The 17,325-nt window shown below is 31.0% G+C and overlaps 5 protein-coding genes across 7 annotated transcripts; 2 read left to right on the top strand and 3 right to left on the bottom strand.

The window, feature by feature from the left end:
- Positions 1 to 472: 472 nt before the first annotated feature.
- LOC109605241 (uncharacterized) lies at positions 473 to 1,110 on the top strand. The gene has a single exon (XM_020021808.2). It carries the CDS (start codon positions 593 to 595, stop codon positions 1,094 to 1,096), a length of 504 nt encoding a protein of 167 aa, XP_019877367.2. The 5' UTR covers positions 473 to 592; the 3' UTR covers positions 1,097 to 1,110.
- A 788-nt stretch (positions 1,111 to 1,898) lies between these two features.
- Positions 1,899 to 2,540, bottom strand: LOC126264311 (methyltransferase N6AMT1). The gene has a single exon (XM_049961662.1). The coding sequence runs from the start codon at positions 2,538 to 2,540 to the stop codon at positions 1,902 to 1,904; it is 639 nt and encodes a 212-aa protein (XP_049817619.1). The 3' UTR covers positions 1,899 to 1,901.
- A 2-nt stretch (positions 2,541 to 2,542) lies between these two features.
- On the bottom strand, positions 2,543 to 3,034 carry LOC109605581 (SNAPIN protein homolog). The gene is made up of 2 exons (XM_020022171.2): positions 2,859 to 3,034; positions 2,543 to 2,801 (listed from the first exon to the last, which is right to left on the bottom strand). The coding sequence occupies exons 1-2, from the start codon at positions 3,008 to 3,010 to the stop codon at positions 2,543 to 2,545; spliced, it is 411 nt and encodes a 136-aa protein (XP_019877730.1). The 5' UTR covers positions 3,011 to 3,034.
- On the top strand, positions 3,032 to 10,463 carry LOC109605572 (tropomodulin). Of its 3 annotated transcripts, none has more exons than XM_049961660.1 (4): positions 3,032 to 3,110; positions 3,180 to 4,454; positions 9,414 to 9,495; positions 10,114 to 10,463. In XM_049961660.1, exons 2-3 carry the CDS (start codon positions 3,384 to 3,386, stop codon positions 9,435 to 9,437), a joined length of 1,095 nt encoding a protein of 364 aa, XP_049817617.1. In that variant the 5' UTR covers positions 3,032 to 3,110; positions 3,180 to 3,383; the 3' UTR covers positions 9,438 to 9,495; positions 10,114 to 10,463. The 3 variants fall into 3 exon arrangements, with proteins under 3 accessions (XP_049817617.1, XP_049817616.1, XP_019877718.2); XM_049961659.1 differs by having other exon boundaries at positions 9,414 to 9,512; XM_020022159.2 differs by lacking the exons at positions 9,414 to 9,495; positions 10,114 to 10,463 and adding an exon at positions 7,069 to 7,545.
- On the bottom strand, positions 8,751 to 16,589 carry LOC109605561 (origin recognition complex subunit 1). Its single transcript, XM_020022148.2, has 7 exons — positions 15,349 to 16,589; positions 13,750 to 13,903; positions 13,577 to 13,693; positions 13,399 to 13,517; positions 13,196 to 13,342; positions 11,209 to 11,419; positions 8,751 to 9,201 (listed from the first exon to the last, which is right to left on the bottom strand). Exons 1-7 carry the CDS (start codon positions 16,509 to 16,511, stop codon positions 8,968 to 8,970), a joined length of 2,145 nt encoding a protein of 714 aa, XP_019877707.2. The 5' UTR covers positions 16,512 to 16,589; the 3' UTR covers positions 8,751 to 8,967.
- Positions 16,590 to 17,325: the final 736 nt, after the last annotated feature.

The raw sequence follows: 17,325 nt of genomic DNA, 5'->3' as shown, positions 1-17,325 counted from the left end.
AACACCTCGTTCAATCATCATTTATTCAATTAAAATAATGGCCTCAATTATATAAATAAGTAAATTTGATTTCTTATTAAATTTGTATCACCCCAAGTGTAGATAATGAGATAATGATTTCACAATATTTATGATAATAACTGCATTTATAATTTAGAAACCGTATATATACATAGAGAAGATTCATATTGTATTCAATTCTAATATTTTTTCTCACAATCTTAAACCATGACGAGGGGAAAGGAAGTGTTTCCAATCAAAGATGTATCCAAATCGTCAATTATGATACCAAAATTCTTACTAGATGCTGTCAATTTATGGCCAGAAAGAACAAATAAATTTTTAGGAGTGACTTTTTTCATAATGATTGCTTGTTGCATATTTTCAGTATGTTGCCAATTTGTTTATTTAGTAGAGCATTCAAATGATATTGTTATAATTACTACCACTTTATCAACACTATCGATCACAATGCAAGTAAGTATCATACTTCATAAATCATAATTATCACTTATGATGACAATGAACAGAGTTATTACAGGCAGTAACAAAAATACCAACTATATTTTTTCATCGAAAGATATTGCAGAAGATGCTTAAAATGGTTTGGTATGATTTTTGGCCGGCGGACATGGTCGGAAAAAATATCGAATCTGAGTTAAAACAAAACACAACTCAGGTGGTGTTCTGTTACCTCAGTGTCTACGTTCCGGCTTTTATGTATCATTTTGGAAATTTCACCATCGCTTTAATCCGAAACAAATTGGGATTCGAGGCGGCTTTTCCGTTTAACTCAGAAATCAGTCCGATTTATGAGATTTTATATGTATCGCAAGTTTGGTTGAACATTTATGCTAGTGTTACTTCTATTTTGGGACACGATTTTCTTTTATTGGGACTTACTGGTAACGTTGTAGCTCAAGTCACGCTACTGGAGGAAGCTCTGAAGCAGCTGGGCACCGGGAATGAAATCGAATTGAATGAAAAAATAAGGGTAATCACTAAAAAACTGTATTACACAAATGATTCAAACGAATCTGAAGAGATCAAGTTAATGATATCTTGTTTCAATCATCACAGGATGTTGTTAAGGTAAAAAATAAAAAAATATTGAACCATATTAAAGAAGCATTGTGATTTTTTTTTAATTTGTATTGGGTTATTTAAATTTAATCATATTCACACAGTTCTGGTAATCAAATTCTTGTAGTAGGCTATAATGTGTAATTTTAATTTATTCAAATTCTTCACGTCTGTGAAAAAATTTTCAGATTCTGCGAAGATTTGGAATCAATATATTCAGTCAGTTCATTGGTTCAACTTGTTTTCAGCACTAATGCCTTGGTTGTGGCCTGTTATTTAATAACAATGGTTAGAAGTTTTTATTGTTAAAATAACTACATCTACATACACAAATTTTATAGGTAAACATAAGCAGGGGACAAATACTGCACCTTATAATGTATGTAATGGGTCATGTATCCCAATTATTTATGTACTGTATTACAGGAAATGAATTATCGGAACAGGTAAAGTCGTTCTTATTGTATTATAATTTATTAAAATTATTACTTTTATAAAACAGTCTAATAAACTTCAAATTGCCATATTTAATAGTAAATGGTATAAAGTATTAGACCCAAGATTTAGGAAGTTGATGTTAATGTCTATGCAAGGGTCAAATAAGCAAATTACATTTACCACATTCAAAATAGTTACTCTAAATTATGGCACTTTTATTTCAGTAAGTATAACATTGTGTGTTAATATCACATGTACTTTCATACTTGTTTCAGGTGATAAAACTTACATTTTCTATTTACAATCTCTTGTCTTCAGTTCAGAGCAAAAAGTACTAAGTAGTATTATCACAATAAATTTAAACTAAAACAAAAATGTTGTCATACACTTTTATTCCACTCTTTGTAAAATTTATAAACAAATAAATGTTCACCGGGAATTTTTCTTTGCAAAACAATCTCACTGGTGAATCCTTGACTTGCTAAAATTTCAACAATATTGTCCAAGTCATTTTCTTTCAAGAGAACCATATAACACACTCCTTTTTCTGATAAATATTCATTTAATTTGAACAAAAGTCTGTTAATTATTACACGTCCCATATTACCACCAGCCCAAGCCCTACTCAACCCAGTGCCAATAATTTCAGAATCTTCAGTAACAACATATGGTGGGTTAAAAAGGATGATATCAAATAATTTGCCCTTAAAATTTGTTAACAAGTCCATATTAATACACTCTACTGTACAGTGATTCAAGGCAGCAGTGAATTTAGTAGCTTGACAAGCAGCTTGATTAACATCTGTAGCAAATACCACACACTTGTGTTGCAAAATGTGAGAAAGGGATGTAATTACAACTCCACTCCCTGATCCAATTTCAACAACTGTTACAGGGTTAAGTTTCTTTATGTAAGAAGTTTCCTTTTCCAATGCATCTAAGAATAAAAATGTGTCCTCTCTGGGCTCATAAACAGTGGGAAAGTCATTTAAATTATACTTAGGTGTAGGTAAATTCATTTTTATGTTGATGTGTCTTCAGCTGCGCTCTCTAACAATATTTTCCTTTGCACCACTTCCTTATCTATGGACATGTGTACTTTATTTAATCTGTCTTGGGCGTTTTGTAGGATATTTGTTAAGACAGTCACCCTTTGCTTGGCATTTATCAACTTTTTAACATATGCATCCAAGTCAATTGATGTTTGCTGGCTTTCGGAGATCTTTTTTAATTCCTCGCTAAGGCTTTCGATACACTGTTTGAGTTCTAACTGAGAAATCCTAAAAAAACAAGGGTATAATGTAAATGTTAACCTATGTTTACAGTTCGTGCTGTACCTTGTTGCTCGCACTCGTTCGTCTAATTGGTCTACAGTGGGCTTGATTAAGCCCATCAAACCCTCGGCGAGAGTGTCCCGAGTTGGATTTTCGCAAAAATTCTCAGTATTTTCATCTATGGATGTCGCGGTACTTTCAGAATCGACATCCATTGTGTAAATGTCAATGTCGTTGGGGCCAATACCAACATGGCCATATTGTTTGTTTTGAAATTTTAGTTTAATATTCGTGGGTTTTTGCTGAGAATGTAAGGTGAATATAATTATAAAGTTTTATTAACGTTGCTCTTTATTAATTGATGTATTTACTTTTTGTTGTCAGCTTTGCATTGCGTAGAATTTTATATACCCCTATTTGGAAATTTGTGCATACATAACCTTGGTCTATGTTTTAACTTTTTGATGTTGGCTATCGGTGAAATTTTCATGACAGTTCTCTGTCAATAAATATTGGGTGTGGAAAATTAATTAGGATAGAAAATAACAGTTTGTTATTGTATTAAATTAGTAAGTTAAATCTATAACGATGGACAAGTTGTACGGCAAGGATCTTAGTGTTTACGACGATATAGATGTGGAAGATCTATTGGCGAAACTAACCACAGAAGAAATAAATATATTAGCCAAGGAAGTAGACCCAGATGACACTTTCTTGCCTCCATCACAGAGATGCAGTTACGATTGCGACAAAGAACCAACGGGACCGCTCAACAGAAAGATGCTTATTGAATTTATCAATAAAAAGGCAATGGAAACACCCGATAGACCAGAACTCAAGCCCTATGTACCTGGAGTTGTCCGTGGTAAAAAGTGGGTGCCACCACCTCCAGCTGCCAGTGAACAAGAAGCTGAAGAGAAGATCGCCGTGGACTTGGGAGAAGAATACGAACAGGCATTGAGTGGGGCCAGTCAAGAGGAGATTATTGATCTGGCAGCTATTTTAGGCTTCCACTCAATGATGAATCAGGACCAGTATCATGCTTCCCTATTGAACAAAGGTCAGCCTGTGGGACTTGGCTGGGATGGAATCACCAAAGCTTCCAAGCCCAAAGTGTTCCCAATGGAGCCACCAAATAATACTGATCCTGAGGAATCTATCCAAAGTGTTCGCAGGGATGAAGGAAAATACATCGAACTTAACTGGAATAACATTAAGAGTATTTCTGATGAAAAGTTTGAGAATTTGTTCACTGCCTTGGGTGACAACACCCATCTGGAAACGTTGAAACTTGCCAATACAGGCATGTCAGATAGACACGCTGAAAAACTCGCCGAAGCCATTGAAAAAAATAAAACCATGAGGGTGGTCAATGTGGAAACCAATATGATTTCACCAGTGGGTATTGTACGATTAATCAAATCCTTGTTGAAGAACAAAACTGTGGAAGAGTTTAGGGCGGCTAACCAACGTTCCCAAGTGTTGGGAAATAAAATTGAAATGGAAATCACCCAGTTAGTGGAGAAGAACAACAACTTGCTAAGGTTAGGATTGCATTTGGAGTACAACGACGCTCGTCATCGCATCGCTGCTCACCTGCAGAAAAACATTGACCAGAGTCGCAAGTTACGAATGGGACAGCTGCCACGCAACCAAATGGTGGGATATTTAAGTTAAGCTTCGTATCATTGCTTCAAGCCTACTGCAGTGTTGTAGTTTTAATAGTTTTTATTTTTTTTTGTTTCTTTTGATTTTAACAAACCCACACTTTTGTGTTGCAATCCATGATTTCTCATAATTTTACCCACAAGTCACTTTTAATTGATGCGTTGTACTCGGAACTTCATGTGAGATTTTATCAATTGAGGCTTGAATAGAGTTAATGTGTGCTGTGCAATTTTTATATGAATTTTGTTGTCTATATTGAAGTTTTTGAGTGTGACAATTTCTCGAGCACCCTGTATATATAATTTTATTTTATTGACTATACTAACACTCCTGAGAGGAAAATTGTATTATAAAAGACATAATTATGTAATAATTAATTTTATCTTGAAGAGTTTCTATATGCTATTTAAATAAATTATAATTTTAAGCAAAATTTGTTTGAATTACGTTATTGAAAAAATATACAGGGTGTAATGGTTCTCCCATTTACTATTTTTGTATAACAATGGCAGATCGAAAGATGCGTTAACGCTTATTAACTCGGCCAATATTAATGGACACCCTGTATATGTATATAATCGTATCATGAATGGACGCAACTGGTAGAAAAATGTAGAGATTAACAAAAAGCTCATGCTTCTGGCCCTGTGACACTAAAACCAAATAAATACAAAGACTTCATACATTTTTAAATGATCATTTTTCGTCCTTGGCAAGTGCTTAAACCATTTCCGTTAATTGGTGTCTGTTAGAAATGGACTGGAAGGCGATAGAAATAATTAGCATGTATGTCTGCTATGTGTTACGCGATCTAAATAGTCCGGCGAACTGTTTACAACTTGTTAGGGTCAACATTCAAATTGATTATGGTAATGAATCAATATACAGTAATAACCATATGATCAGGTTTATATAAATATTATTCTTGTATTTTTTATCAGAATTGACATAACATAATTATTAAAGGAAAACTATTAAAAAAAGTTAATTATAAAATTAAATAGGAAGTGAATACTGAAACTCCTAAATTTGCGGTATTTAATGTTAAATATTATCTAAATCATCCAACATAAATCGAAGTTGATTAAGATGATGGATCGATTTCCAATAACTTGATTAGATTTATATCAATATTATTTTAATTGTATTTTTTTATCATAATATAATTAAAAAAATAATCATATTATATATTGCAACCAACATATTTTTCTTAAATTTATTTTTCATTGTAAGGAATATTATATTGGTGCTAATTCAAATTAGGAAATTTATTACTCTTCACAGTCATATCACAGATGTAATCTGTGTAACAATCATAACTGTACCGTGTTAATTCACATTAGAAAAAAGAAATTCGTTGTACGATTGTAGCATTTGTAGGAACTTTCCCAACTTATTCTTGTTGTGTAAAAAATGCGAGAGTCTCCAAAAAATTTCACATGGTTACCAATTTTAGTCTGTTATGTATAATTGATATAATCAATATTAAATAATAAATCGAGGTGGGTCTATAAATAAAATAGGTGTAAGATGTATAAAATAATTAGATAAAAACGATTTATCTAGTTTATGCAGATACAATTAATATATAAATAATAATATATATTACCTCGAATTTTTATTATTTAAGAAATGTATTTTTATTTTGGCAAACCAAACTCACACAACATGCAATCATAAATGACTGAGTTTTATAAAATGATTATTCACAGTATATTTTTGCCGTTCGGACCTCGTAACTTGTTTTGATACATTTCGTAATATTAAACAACGCATTGTATTTTACTCTAGGTAATGGCAAAAACAAAATCTTACATTTACAACAAATTCATTATTAACGAAATTGCTATTTTACTCACTGTAACCGTTAAATTCAACGATTACCTCATTGCCAATGCTTTCTAACTTATTAGCAATTTAAATGTGTAGATAAAAAGAAACAATCTCTAAAGATTTCTAAACAGTGTGGTCAAATTTTTCACCCAAACAAAAATACACCATCAAAAATTCATCTTGCAACAACCGGGAAATAAAGCAGAAATATTTATTGTCGCCATAAATGCGTGGGCGTGTTCAATATACAAGTGGGTCTAAAATTAGCCGAATTTAAATATTGTGAATCGTGCAAAATATTATACAGGTTTATGTAAAATTACGAAAGATTTCTCTTGAAGACGTTTTAGAAATTTATTTTTATTTTCCATTGAATTATATTAATTAGTATTTTTTTAATAAAACGAAAATAAGCAGGCACTATTATTGTTTAGTCTACCCGGCACAATCAATTTATGCGGGCCAACGATTTATACCTTCACTTGATTAAACTAATCGTGTTTTGTTTCGTTTCAGCGACGTATTTTACTAAGTAGTATCATTTCTAAGTATTCGACACGATATACATATTAATAATTTCATTACTAGATGTACTAGTTTCAAGTTTAAGAAGATTTTATTTATATGTATATAAATTACTCTGAATTGGAGAAAATGTTTTATTAAATCTAAAATTATGTCGCACATAGCAGTCATTACGTTATTATTAAATGGTTTAACCACTAAAAGCATCAATGTGGTGGATCCGCGTTACTTTACAACTCTTTTACAGTTTTCAGGTGCTTTGGACGAAAACGAACGCACCGTATAACGGTTGGCTTAAGATTGCACCAAACATTTTGATTTTTGAAGTGTTTTGGATTGTAGTTGCTTTTAATAAGTCACTGTTACTGGAAAGTTATTGCCGATATTCGCTACTACTGTGCTCCACTGTGAACCGTATAATATAGCGCAGCTTATGGGTAGTTATTTAGTCGTTTAAGCAAAACGTTTGAAAAAAGAGTATAATCAATCGGAAAACAATCGGCAGAAATAAACGATATTTTGATTGTACTAACTCACACAGGAATCAATGTAAAAGTGGCAAAATTGTATTTGGATAATTACGGCGTTAGTTCCCGAATCTGATTTCGTATGATTTTGTCGCAAACTGCATTATTCCAACAGAACACAAAAAGATGAAATATTAAAATACTTATTGTAACGTTACATTTTATGATATGAATAAAACACTTAAACACGACACACACTCTTTACTTGTCACTTCGCCTGAAACATGAGCTTGTAATTTTGGGTCCATTCTTTCCTCCCCTTAGCCCCAAAAATTGAACACAAGGCATATTTTTAAATGCACTGTGTGATGCTTCACTACTAAAAATTAACCAAAACAATCCCCGACTGTAAATCATTAAAATAAACCTGAAAATTAAAACAAAAAAAAAACAATAATTTAAATCAAAGTGAAAGATGTTTGAGAATATGGTAAGTTGATATTTTCATGTCTTTATACTTTAATTTAGTATTTTGAACGTAAGATTATTTTCAGAGAAACCGCAATTATCAATTTATATGGAGCTTGCTCACAATTATATGTAGAATTCACACAATATTTAAAAATAGAAGCTACATTTCTAATATTATGGTTGATTTTAGAATTATTCGTTTTATTGAGCATTGACAGAATTCTTTGTTTTATTAATTATAATGTATAATAATGTCGAAGAAATTTCGTAAACGAATTTGATAAAAAAATGTCTCAAAATCTGTATCCTCGTACTAAAAGATTTTCTGATAAAAATATAATCTGAAAACATGGTTTTCATTAATTTTTTCACCTCAATGTTAACCATGTTATTTATAGAATTTAAAATTAAAATATTCTAAAATTATCTTCTACTAAATATGTAGATATTAATTTTCAAATATTTTAAATTTCACATTAGTGAATTAATTATATATTGCTCATTATTATTTTCTGAAAATTGAACATATAAAGGTTGTATTTTAACATAAAATGTGTTCCCTTTCGAATTATCCTAAAGAAATCAATTTAAGTCTAAAAAATAGACAATTAATAAAACTTAATTTTTATATAAATTAATGAATTTTATTTAATATTGGATATTTCCAGTTCTATTTCGAATTACAGCTTCACACCGTCTGTTCAAACACAAAATCAGTGTTAAAGCTTTTAAAAGCTATGTATTTTTCAAAATTAATAGAAACAATTTGATATTAATTTTGATACGATGTTTTATTTTAAAAATAATAGGTGGTGCGTTAATTTCATGGATATTGGATATAAAAGTAATAAGTAAATATAAATTATTAAAAATAGATGCTAATTAATTTTATAAATAGTTAAAGTTACTACAAAACTACAGAAATTATATTAATGACCAATAGTCTCCATATAAATGGATAAATCTATTTAAAGGATTAAAAAAAACAAAGTATTGGACAAACATTTATTAGAACACAATTAAACATTCATAATTAAAAATATTTAAATAAAAAAATGTATAAATAAAACCGTTTCTGTTTCTTCTTGGTATGGTAAATAAGCACTTATATGTTACAACATTAAAAAAAAACATAAATATAAAACTGTGCCAATAAAACATGTACCCGAGTCGCACCAATTTACCATATCAGAGCAAACAAAAATGACTCAGTCCCTTTTTAAAGCATAATACACGTCGTCAACACTAACATTAAGAATAATCCTTTGATAAATGTCGTTACATTTGGTATCCGTCAGAATTAATCGTGATGCGCTTAAACGCGAAATTGCCGCTAAAGCGTTTGTACAAGAGACCATTTTGAAGTCGTCCAGCGCCGCTACAGTTGAAAACATCTTGTAAATGTCCGCGAAGATGGTCTCTTCCACTCCCGTCCTCTCCACCTAAACAAACAAAATATGTTTTCCCAATTTTTGAACAATTTACATTTGTTATGTGCTATTTAAACTTTGAACTTTATAGTGTATCTGATGTAAAAATTTGGAAAATATTTTAACACGCGCTATTAAAACAGTGAAAGATTAAGTACATATGTGCACTTAATCTTTCATATTTTTGTTAATTATGACCGTACATGTTGTATTGATTTTTTTAGACGATAGAGTATTTCACATCATAGCCATATGGTCACTACTTGTTCAATACTATATTTTATCTACAAAATGCTGCATTCAAAGGTTCGTTAAGACTAAGGGTAAGTATGATACATTAACTGTAACTATTAAACCGTCCTGACACCATTCCAAGTAATTAATGACAACGAGCAAGACATATTTCTCAACTATACGCCACCTTTACTTTGTGTATTTTAAAGTAGGAATTAGTTTTGGCAAGTGAAATATAAAATATAGCCTTTATTTGTCACAATTTGCTGATGTCTAAAAGGTATATTTATCATAGTGTCTGTATACAAAAGTTTCCGTTTCGGACGAACTTGCTCGGCTAAATTATTTGGAAAACGCAATTCTCGATCTAGTAAATCCAATCTGAACATCATTAAAAATTAACCTATGACTAAAATTTGGCAAATACTCAAAATGGTCGGTACGTTTGACCGTCGTATCAATCAAGTTTTAGAAAGCATGTTTCCCAACTGTTTAAATTTACAGTCCATTTATAACTTTTAAAATTAGATGGAAAATCTGATCGAGGAAAACGAGCCAAATTATTTAGTGAAATACCGAATTTCCTTCCAAGCGATTCAATTAATCAGTCGTTTCGGGATTACTAAATCGAGGATTAGCAATTTACTACCTAACATATTTTCGGATACACGTGGACATTTTATGTTTTAGATTGGAGAATTCTCACACATTATTGTCACAGACTCTTTCCGACCGACTCTTCTCTTCTCTACACGCTAAAAAACAACACCTACTCACTTGCATGAAAAATCTAAGCTGCCAGGACAGTGGTGTTTTAAATTCAAATCAATGAGCCGAAAGTCGGTGATTACCGGATATTAAATGTGTATAATAGACCATGGCTTGACTATTTGTAATGTTACTAATTCCTAATGTTAGTTACTTAACTTTCAATGTTTAATGTTATTTTCCTCTTCCCTCTCTTCCTGTTCTCTCATTAAAATTGCGTTATAGTTTTGTGTTAGTTAAGGACTAATATACCTGATGTGTTATAAACTAGACTTAAGTAACACGTTTTCCTTTCTGTTGTTTCTGTTACTCCTTACTCTTGATTTACACCGACAATAAAATACTTGACAGACAACGGTACTAATAACCAATTATATCTGTACTAGTCTCCAATAGTTTATCGTTAGATAGTATTTTGTAGATAAAAGTGTATTATATTTGTTAATTAATGTGCCACCAGATCTAGAGCTAGGTTTCGTGTGACACCAATAGCGTAATGTGTTAATTTATCGATAAGTTTAGTAGAGTCGTTTTAGTTTTCTCTAGATGGTCAATTGACCTTTATTTGTTCAGTTGACCAACTACAAGCTAAGAAACAAAAGGTTAGTAGTGTACCTGATAAAAACGTCGAATTCAAAATTCACTGATCACCAATGCATCTGTTGTCTAGTAATAAAATAACAAATTTGTGCTAAAATTTAATATACTTATCTGGTAGAAAAAATACATCAGTGCAAGAAATATTTGACACATCTTTATCAAATATTCTTTCATTATCAATTTCCAATATTTGGATTTAGGCAGATAATATCTAATATTTCTAATTAATTTAACGATTATTTTTTTATATTAAAAATTGTTCAAAATACATAATATGCTTGAAAAAATAATCAATAATTAAAACCTAATTATCGGTTGCATGGTTAACAGTGAATTTTGAATTCGGTGTACCCGAAAAAAAAATGCCACATCGCAAATAACGCCGCGTAAGTCGAACAAAATTGTGATATAACTCACCTCGGCCACGATGGCCTGCAGCAGCAGTTGCTCGAGACGCGAGCACCTTCTTATGGCCCGGACCTTGGGCTGGGTGATCATCGCGTTCAGGGCCTCGTTGACGTGCTGCATCGACACCAGGCCATTGGCGTCCTCCATTTCAGCCATTTCGGCTGCACGTCTGCAGATGTCGAGGGCGCGACGGGCGTCGCCCGACACGGACGCCACTTTTCTGTAATGCGATTCAAGAAACTGTGGTCAGTGGTAGTTTTGATGCGACGCATCGTACATATTTTGAGTTGTTAAACATTTTTTCTTCAATGTTCCTTGTTCAATTTGTTCGTATTGTCTTGTTGGAAATGTGCTTTTGTCACATCAAAGCTACTAACTTATAGGAATGTTTACGACGTGTTAAACACGCCGCTATGCCCCGTTTTAGTTGTAATTATAATTATTTTGTTGTTGAACAAGGCCCCTTTGTTCCTTTCATGCGGTACAACACAAACAAATTCGTGTAATTAAATTTTTCAGTGGTTCATTAAAACAATGAAAACTCTTATATATCTATGAAAAACTTGGCTTCGCATTTGATGAGACTGTTCGCACGTTATATTTCATTCCTACGAGATAGAACGTCAACCTTCACATATTTTCTCTAAAACGTGTGCTTTGATTTAGATACGAGATTAGAATCGAACTAGCAAAAGGGAACAAACGGTCCGAATTTATTTTTTAGCGCCCTGCCTCTGACTTGTGATGACAAACTACGAATGGCATTTATCCGTATGATTTTCGATTTGAAAATCAACGGAATCGATGCATTTCAGAATTTCGATTATGATAAAAAGTATATTTGTGCAGCGCTAATGTCCAAATTTGCGCAATCGAATCGTAAATTATGAGAAAATTGAGTTTATTTTTTTAATCGTCAGCCTTGTACAGTTCATGTTGTTGCAAAGTTATTGTAAGATTACAATGCTGAATAAAAGAACACTTTTTATATTGAGCGTTATTTCTTGATACATAAAACAATGACTTCATAACATTGGTTTGTAAATTTTAACCACCAACGAAATATTATTAATCTTAAATAATCGAACACAAATTTAACATTATCTAAGTAAATCGTCCAAATGAATAAAAAATATATGCTTTTACTTTAGTTGTTCTTGCAATAGGAGAATAATCCTAATTTATTTAACTCAGGATATGATGTCAGTAACGTGTCAGGTCTCATGAAAAGTATGGCTCAGCTTTACTATCTAACATGAATGTTAGAATATATAATACGTCAGCAATAAATCAAAGAGATAACTGATAAATTGGCCTCTTTGTTCATTTATATTTTATTTTTATATATTTGATTTTCAAAAATAAGTGAAAAATACAGTTCGCCAAAGAGATATTCAAGCAAATTTGGCCTCTTTGTCCTGATTCTTTTTTTATTACTTCATAAAGTAAACTAAAGAGATAAATAATTTTTGTGTCTTAGTTTATTTACACAAAAAGTTAAAGGTATTCCACAAAAACACTTGAAATTAATTGGTCTTACAACTAAATTTTATTTTTATATGAAATAAAAATAAAAAAAAATCAAAAGAATTTTATTTTTTGTCCCAAATTCACGTTAAAAAAAAAACGATGCAACACAAAATCACAATCCACGCAAAGGTAACCGCCCGACTTCTATTAATAGAATGATCTATAAGTACCATGCACATTGTTTGAGGTTGACATTAAGCATTGAAAATAGGCACGGCCCAATTAAAAAGCACCACCTGTCCGCGGATGTCCGCCATCGTTATTTAGATATTCGCCTCGGATTATTTCGGTTTTCACGCAAAATCGACGACGGAAATCGTGCCCGTAAACGCTGAATTATGACCATTAGGTGGTCGACGTTAATATGATTAAACGTCTGGCATTTATGTACTCATGAAATTATTTTACCGATTGTAAAATGTAAACAAAACAAGCATAGATTTAATGATCCTCCTTTGATATTTACCTGGCAACCAATTGTATGGCATCAGGGTTAAAGCTGTTGGTTCCTGTCAGCCTTCTGGTGACTATTTCTTGGAGTTGTTTATGCGTGTAAGCTTGGAATGTTAGACGTGTTAATCCTAAACGACTGGTTACTCGGCTCATCAGTAACCTGGAATGAAAACGTTGTCAAACATTTATTATAAATTATTTGTTGTTTCTTTATACCTTTCAGGGAGATCCATGGTATTGGCTATAGTTATTACAATAAGTTGATTTTTGGCCTTTGTGGGCCAGTCTAATAAATTATAAACAACGTCTTGCCTTTTCGTACATAAAATGTCCAACTGAAATTGTTTAAGACATAAATATCGCAAAAACATAATAATGATAAAAATATATATACCTCATCAATGAGCATAACAACTGGAAGACCTTTCTTCTTTGTTTTGGTAAATTTTTCTTCCAACATTGATTGAGCTTGTTCCCAAGGAACTGTTTTTCCTGTTAACTGTTTCAAAATCTACAAATAAATAATTTTAGTATGGTATAATTTATACATCTAACAATAAAATCTACCTCAACATATGATTGTCTGGGTTCAGTAAGTCGCATTCCATTTATGCTAACATATTCAAATTTAGGAATTTTTTTCTTTTCAAGTAGACTATTGATCACAGCAGTAACTGTTGCAGTTTTTCCAGTTCCAGGTACACCAGAAATGTACATACAACTAAAAAAAATTATATTATCAAAACATATACTGAATATTGAATATATTGATTTTGTTGTACCACTTCTTCTACTTTTTACAACAATTTGTTTACTATTACTAGTTGTAGTACTTTGAATATATAGTTTTCAATTGGATTTATATCCGTACTTTATGCTAATCAATCGAGAACAATATTCTTCGAGAACAATTATCTTTTAACCAATTTTGAACAACTTTGGACGCTTGCTTCAGATTATTATCATGCATAAAAATCCATGTAACTGATTAATTATCGTTAGCAAATGGTTATATTACATTTCTCATGATATCTCTAATAATTTTCTGCAATAGTACTATACCATTCCAAGAAAAGGAACTCCAAACCATAATGTTTTCTTCATCGAGTTTCAAATATCTTGTAGTATATCAAGGGTCTAAATTTTTATTTGAAAGATGATGAACCTGGTTCATTCATGCAATTTTACTAGATAAATTTTGAATTAAATCCTTTTTATTAAATAGATTACAAAAAAATGTTTAATTCTTAATATTATAGTTATCTAAAAGTTCCACATAATTTATAATTCCAATTTTCACAACAAAAACGTTTAGTATTGAAGTTCCCATGAGTAAAAAATTATTTTTTTTTCTCCAAGAATAGGAAATAATTATATTTTAATAAATTAAATACAAAAAAATGTATTTTTATATTTAATAATCTTTGAGAGAGACATTAGAGTAGGAAAACATTAGTAACATAAATTATTTAGTAGTTTTATATCTAGATGATTATTAAATATCATAAATGACTACCGTTTACCATTTATTTTCAATATTCAATGCATTTTTTACTTATTATCTAAATTAATGAAAAATGTGATTTTTTAATTGTGTAGTGCTCCTGTATTTGAATTTTAATATACCACACATTACTAACATCTCTAAAAATACCTTACTATCCTAGTGATGAGTGATAGAAACCACTTGTGACCTGTTTGAATTTATAAATCACATCAATTATAAATTAGAAATCATAATAAAGGAAACCTCTCTAATAAAAATAAATATCTTTTAGAAACTTTGAAATTTTTAAGTTAATTATTTGTATACAATTCACCTCAGTTTTGGAATAAGTTAAGAGATTTTATTCAATTTTCAATCGAATTCGTGTTTTACTAGAATTGTGACCATCTGGTTATTGGGGTATTTAAGTCTATTATATCCTTATTTAAAATACAAGTACCATGTAAATTGAAGGTAAGAAACTCAAGAACAAAAAGCAATTTATAGTCGATCTATGCACTTTGTAACTGTTCTGATTCAGAATATAATTGTGAATTCAGTTAGTAGAGAAAAATGATTATTATATTCTTTATGCTTTTAAATATGAAATTAATTTTATAATTTAGTTAAAAATAGGAATATTGCTAATGAATATTTACTGAATATGTATATATACATACCCTCCACAACCATCTAGCAATTTGCCCTCCAAAAAGTGATTTATATCAGCATACTCCTTTTCTCTACATGGCAATGCAGTTGGTACGTGAGACACATGCAACTGGCTTCTAGCTTTCATCAAAGGAGTACTGTCACCCACTATTGACTTTTCTCGAGCATGTATAGAAGGTGTTATCACTCCATCCCTGATTAACTTGGCAGGATTTTTAGGGGTGCCCTTAATGCTACTCTTTGGTGTTTGAACGTTTGTCAGTCTTCTATTTCTTGGAGTATAAACATCACTGAGTTCATCTGAATCAGGATGTTTCTTCTTTGGTGTGACTGGTGTACTTTCAGCTGCTTTGCCTGGCTTTCGACCTCTTTTTGATGGAGTGGATTTAACTTCTAGAAAATTATTATAACTTGTGTAGCTATCAACTTGTTGAGTTGTTTTACTTGGTGTTGTTATATTAGTTTCAACTTTATTTAAAGGTTTTCTTCCCCTTCGACTTGGGGTTTTAGTTACTTCACTATTTAAATACTTAGTGGGTGTTTTAATTACTCTTTTACTATCTATTATTACATTTTCAGTATCAGAAGATTCACTTAAATATTCATAATAATAATTTCTTGTTTTCCTTCTTGTACTTCTGGTGGAACTTGGTGTAGCAGGTTGTGTACACTCATCTGAATACTTCACAGGAGGTTTCACCTCCCTTTTCCCTGTAACTATAAGTTGTTCATTGCTATCAGAATCACTGCATGATTCATAATAATAATGTCTGGTTGTTCTTCTTGAATTAGCCTTCTTTTCTTGGTGTTCAGGATCAAGACATTGAGTTAAATTTATTTTAAGAACAGTTCGCCTAAAAGAGTCGTCCAGTGATGGTTTAGTTGTTAGAGAAACATTTTCAGGTGCAGGTGAAACTATTCTTCGAGTCTTTGTAGGACTAACATAAGAAGCCAGCCACTTGGGACTTTCAGTTTTTCTTTTAGGTGAAGAAGTTTCCTGTTCAATGGATTCAGATTTCTTTGGAGTTGTTGGTATAGTGCTTTTTCTCGATCTGCCCCGTTTAACTGGCGAAACAATGTTTACTCTGGATAAAGTTTTTTCGATTTCATCAATATCACTTGTTTGTGCAACGTTTTTATATGGGGACACTTCAACGACACTTTCAGACATTTTAAATCAGTCTCATGTAAATACAATATAAGTGAACATTTATTAAAAACTTAAGAATACTGATGACTGATTTCAATAGATGTATTGGCGGGAAAACACCGTCAACAGCGCATGATTATGACATTTAGAAGAAGAAGAAAATAATGAATTTTATTATTATTTATTTTATTGAATTACAAATTAAATAGATGAAATACTGAGACAAATGATAGAATAAGTGTTTTATATTCTGGATAACCCTGTACTTTAATAGAGTAGTCTGGGGTAGTCAACTTAATAACCGTTGTAGACAACCAATTTTACGCAACACTATAAAATAATTCTAAATAGTTAAAAAGGAAGAAATACGTCAACAAATTAATATAAAAATATGTCATATTACTGGATAAACAAATGCATTATTTTTTTAACCGTGTGCTAAAATTTATTACTTTACACAAACATGGAATAAAAAGTTCCTGATGACTTGTATTAACTAAATTATAATGAACAAAAATGTTTTGTAATCTAAAAATTTCAATAAAATTATAAATTAATGATAAATTTTCTACAGTAATTATTTGAATATACAGTTCGTAGACACTGCTGTCAGGTTTTAGGTCTTGAAAAATATTTATTGAAATCAGAATGTTAAGAGGAGGAATCAAGAAAATGAAGACAATTGCCAAACAGTTCAGGAAGATTACCAAGTGACATCCAAGCGACTACTCACATAATAAAAATTAATAATATATACTCAAAAAAAGTATATATTCATATTCAAACTTTAAATAAAATAATAAATTATTTCTATTTTTTTTTTCAACTTGTCTTT

This window comes from Aethina tumida, chromosome 1, assembly GCF_024364675.1.
Source record: "Aethina tumida isolate Nest 87 chromosome 1, icAetTumi1.1, whole genome shotgun sequence".
In the NCBI taxonomy this organism is placed as follows: domain Eukaryota; kingdom Metazoa; phylum Arthropoda; class Insecta; order Coleoptera; family Nitidulidae; genus Aethina; species Aethina tumida.
Note: the sequence above shows the minus strand (reverse complement) of the source record. Positions and strands in the feature narration are given on the sequence as shown.

Excerpts from the sequence above, each read along its gene's own strand:
- LOC109605241 (XM_020021808.2), top strand. The coding sequence starts at position 593 with ATGCTTAAAATGGTTTGGTATGATTTTTGGCCGGCGGACATGGTCGGA.
- LOC109605561 (XM_020022148.2), bottom strand. The coding sequence starts at position 16,511 with ATGTCTGAAAGTGTCGTTGAAGTGTCCCCATATAAAAACGTTGCACAA. Across the intron at positions 13,343-13,398 it reads ACCATGGATCTCCCTGAAAG|GTTACTGATGAGCCGAGTAA; the intron begins GTATAAAGAAAC and ends TTTTCATTCCAG. Across the intron at positions 11,420-13,195 it reads GCCATACAATTGGTTGCCAG|AAAAGTGGCGTCCGTGTCGG; the intron begins GTAAATATCAAA and ends ATCGCATTACAG.
- LOC126264311 (XM_049961662.1), bottom strand. The coding sequence starts at position 2,540 with ATGAATTTACCTACACCTAAGTATAATTTAAATGACTTTCCCACTGTT.
- LOC109605581 (XM_020022171.2), bottom strand. The coding sequence starts at position 3,010 with ATGGATGTCGATTCTGAAAGTACCGCGACATCCATAGATGAAAATACT. Across the intron at positions 2,802-2,858 it reads GAACGAGTGCGAGCAACAAG|GATTTCTCAGTTAGAACTCA; the intron begins GTACAGCACGAA and ends TTGTTTTTTTAG.
- LOC109605572 (XM_020022159.2), top strand. The coding sequence starts at position 3,384 with ATGGACAAGTTGTACGGCAAGGATCTTAGTGTTTACGACGATATAGAT. Across the intron at positions 4,455-7,068 it reads AGCTGCCACGCAACCAAATG|TTTTCAGGTGCTTTGGACGA; the intron begins GTGGGATATTTA and ends ACTCTTTTACAG.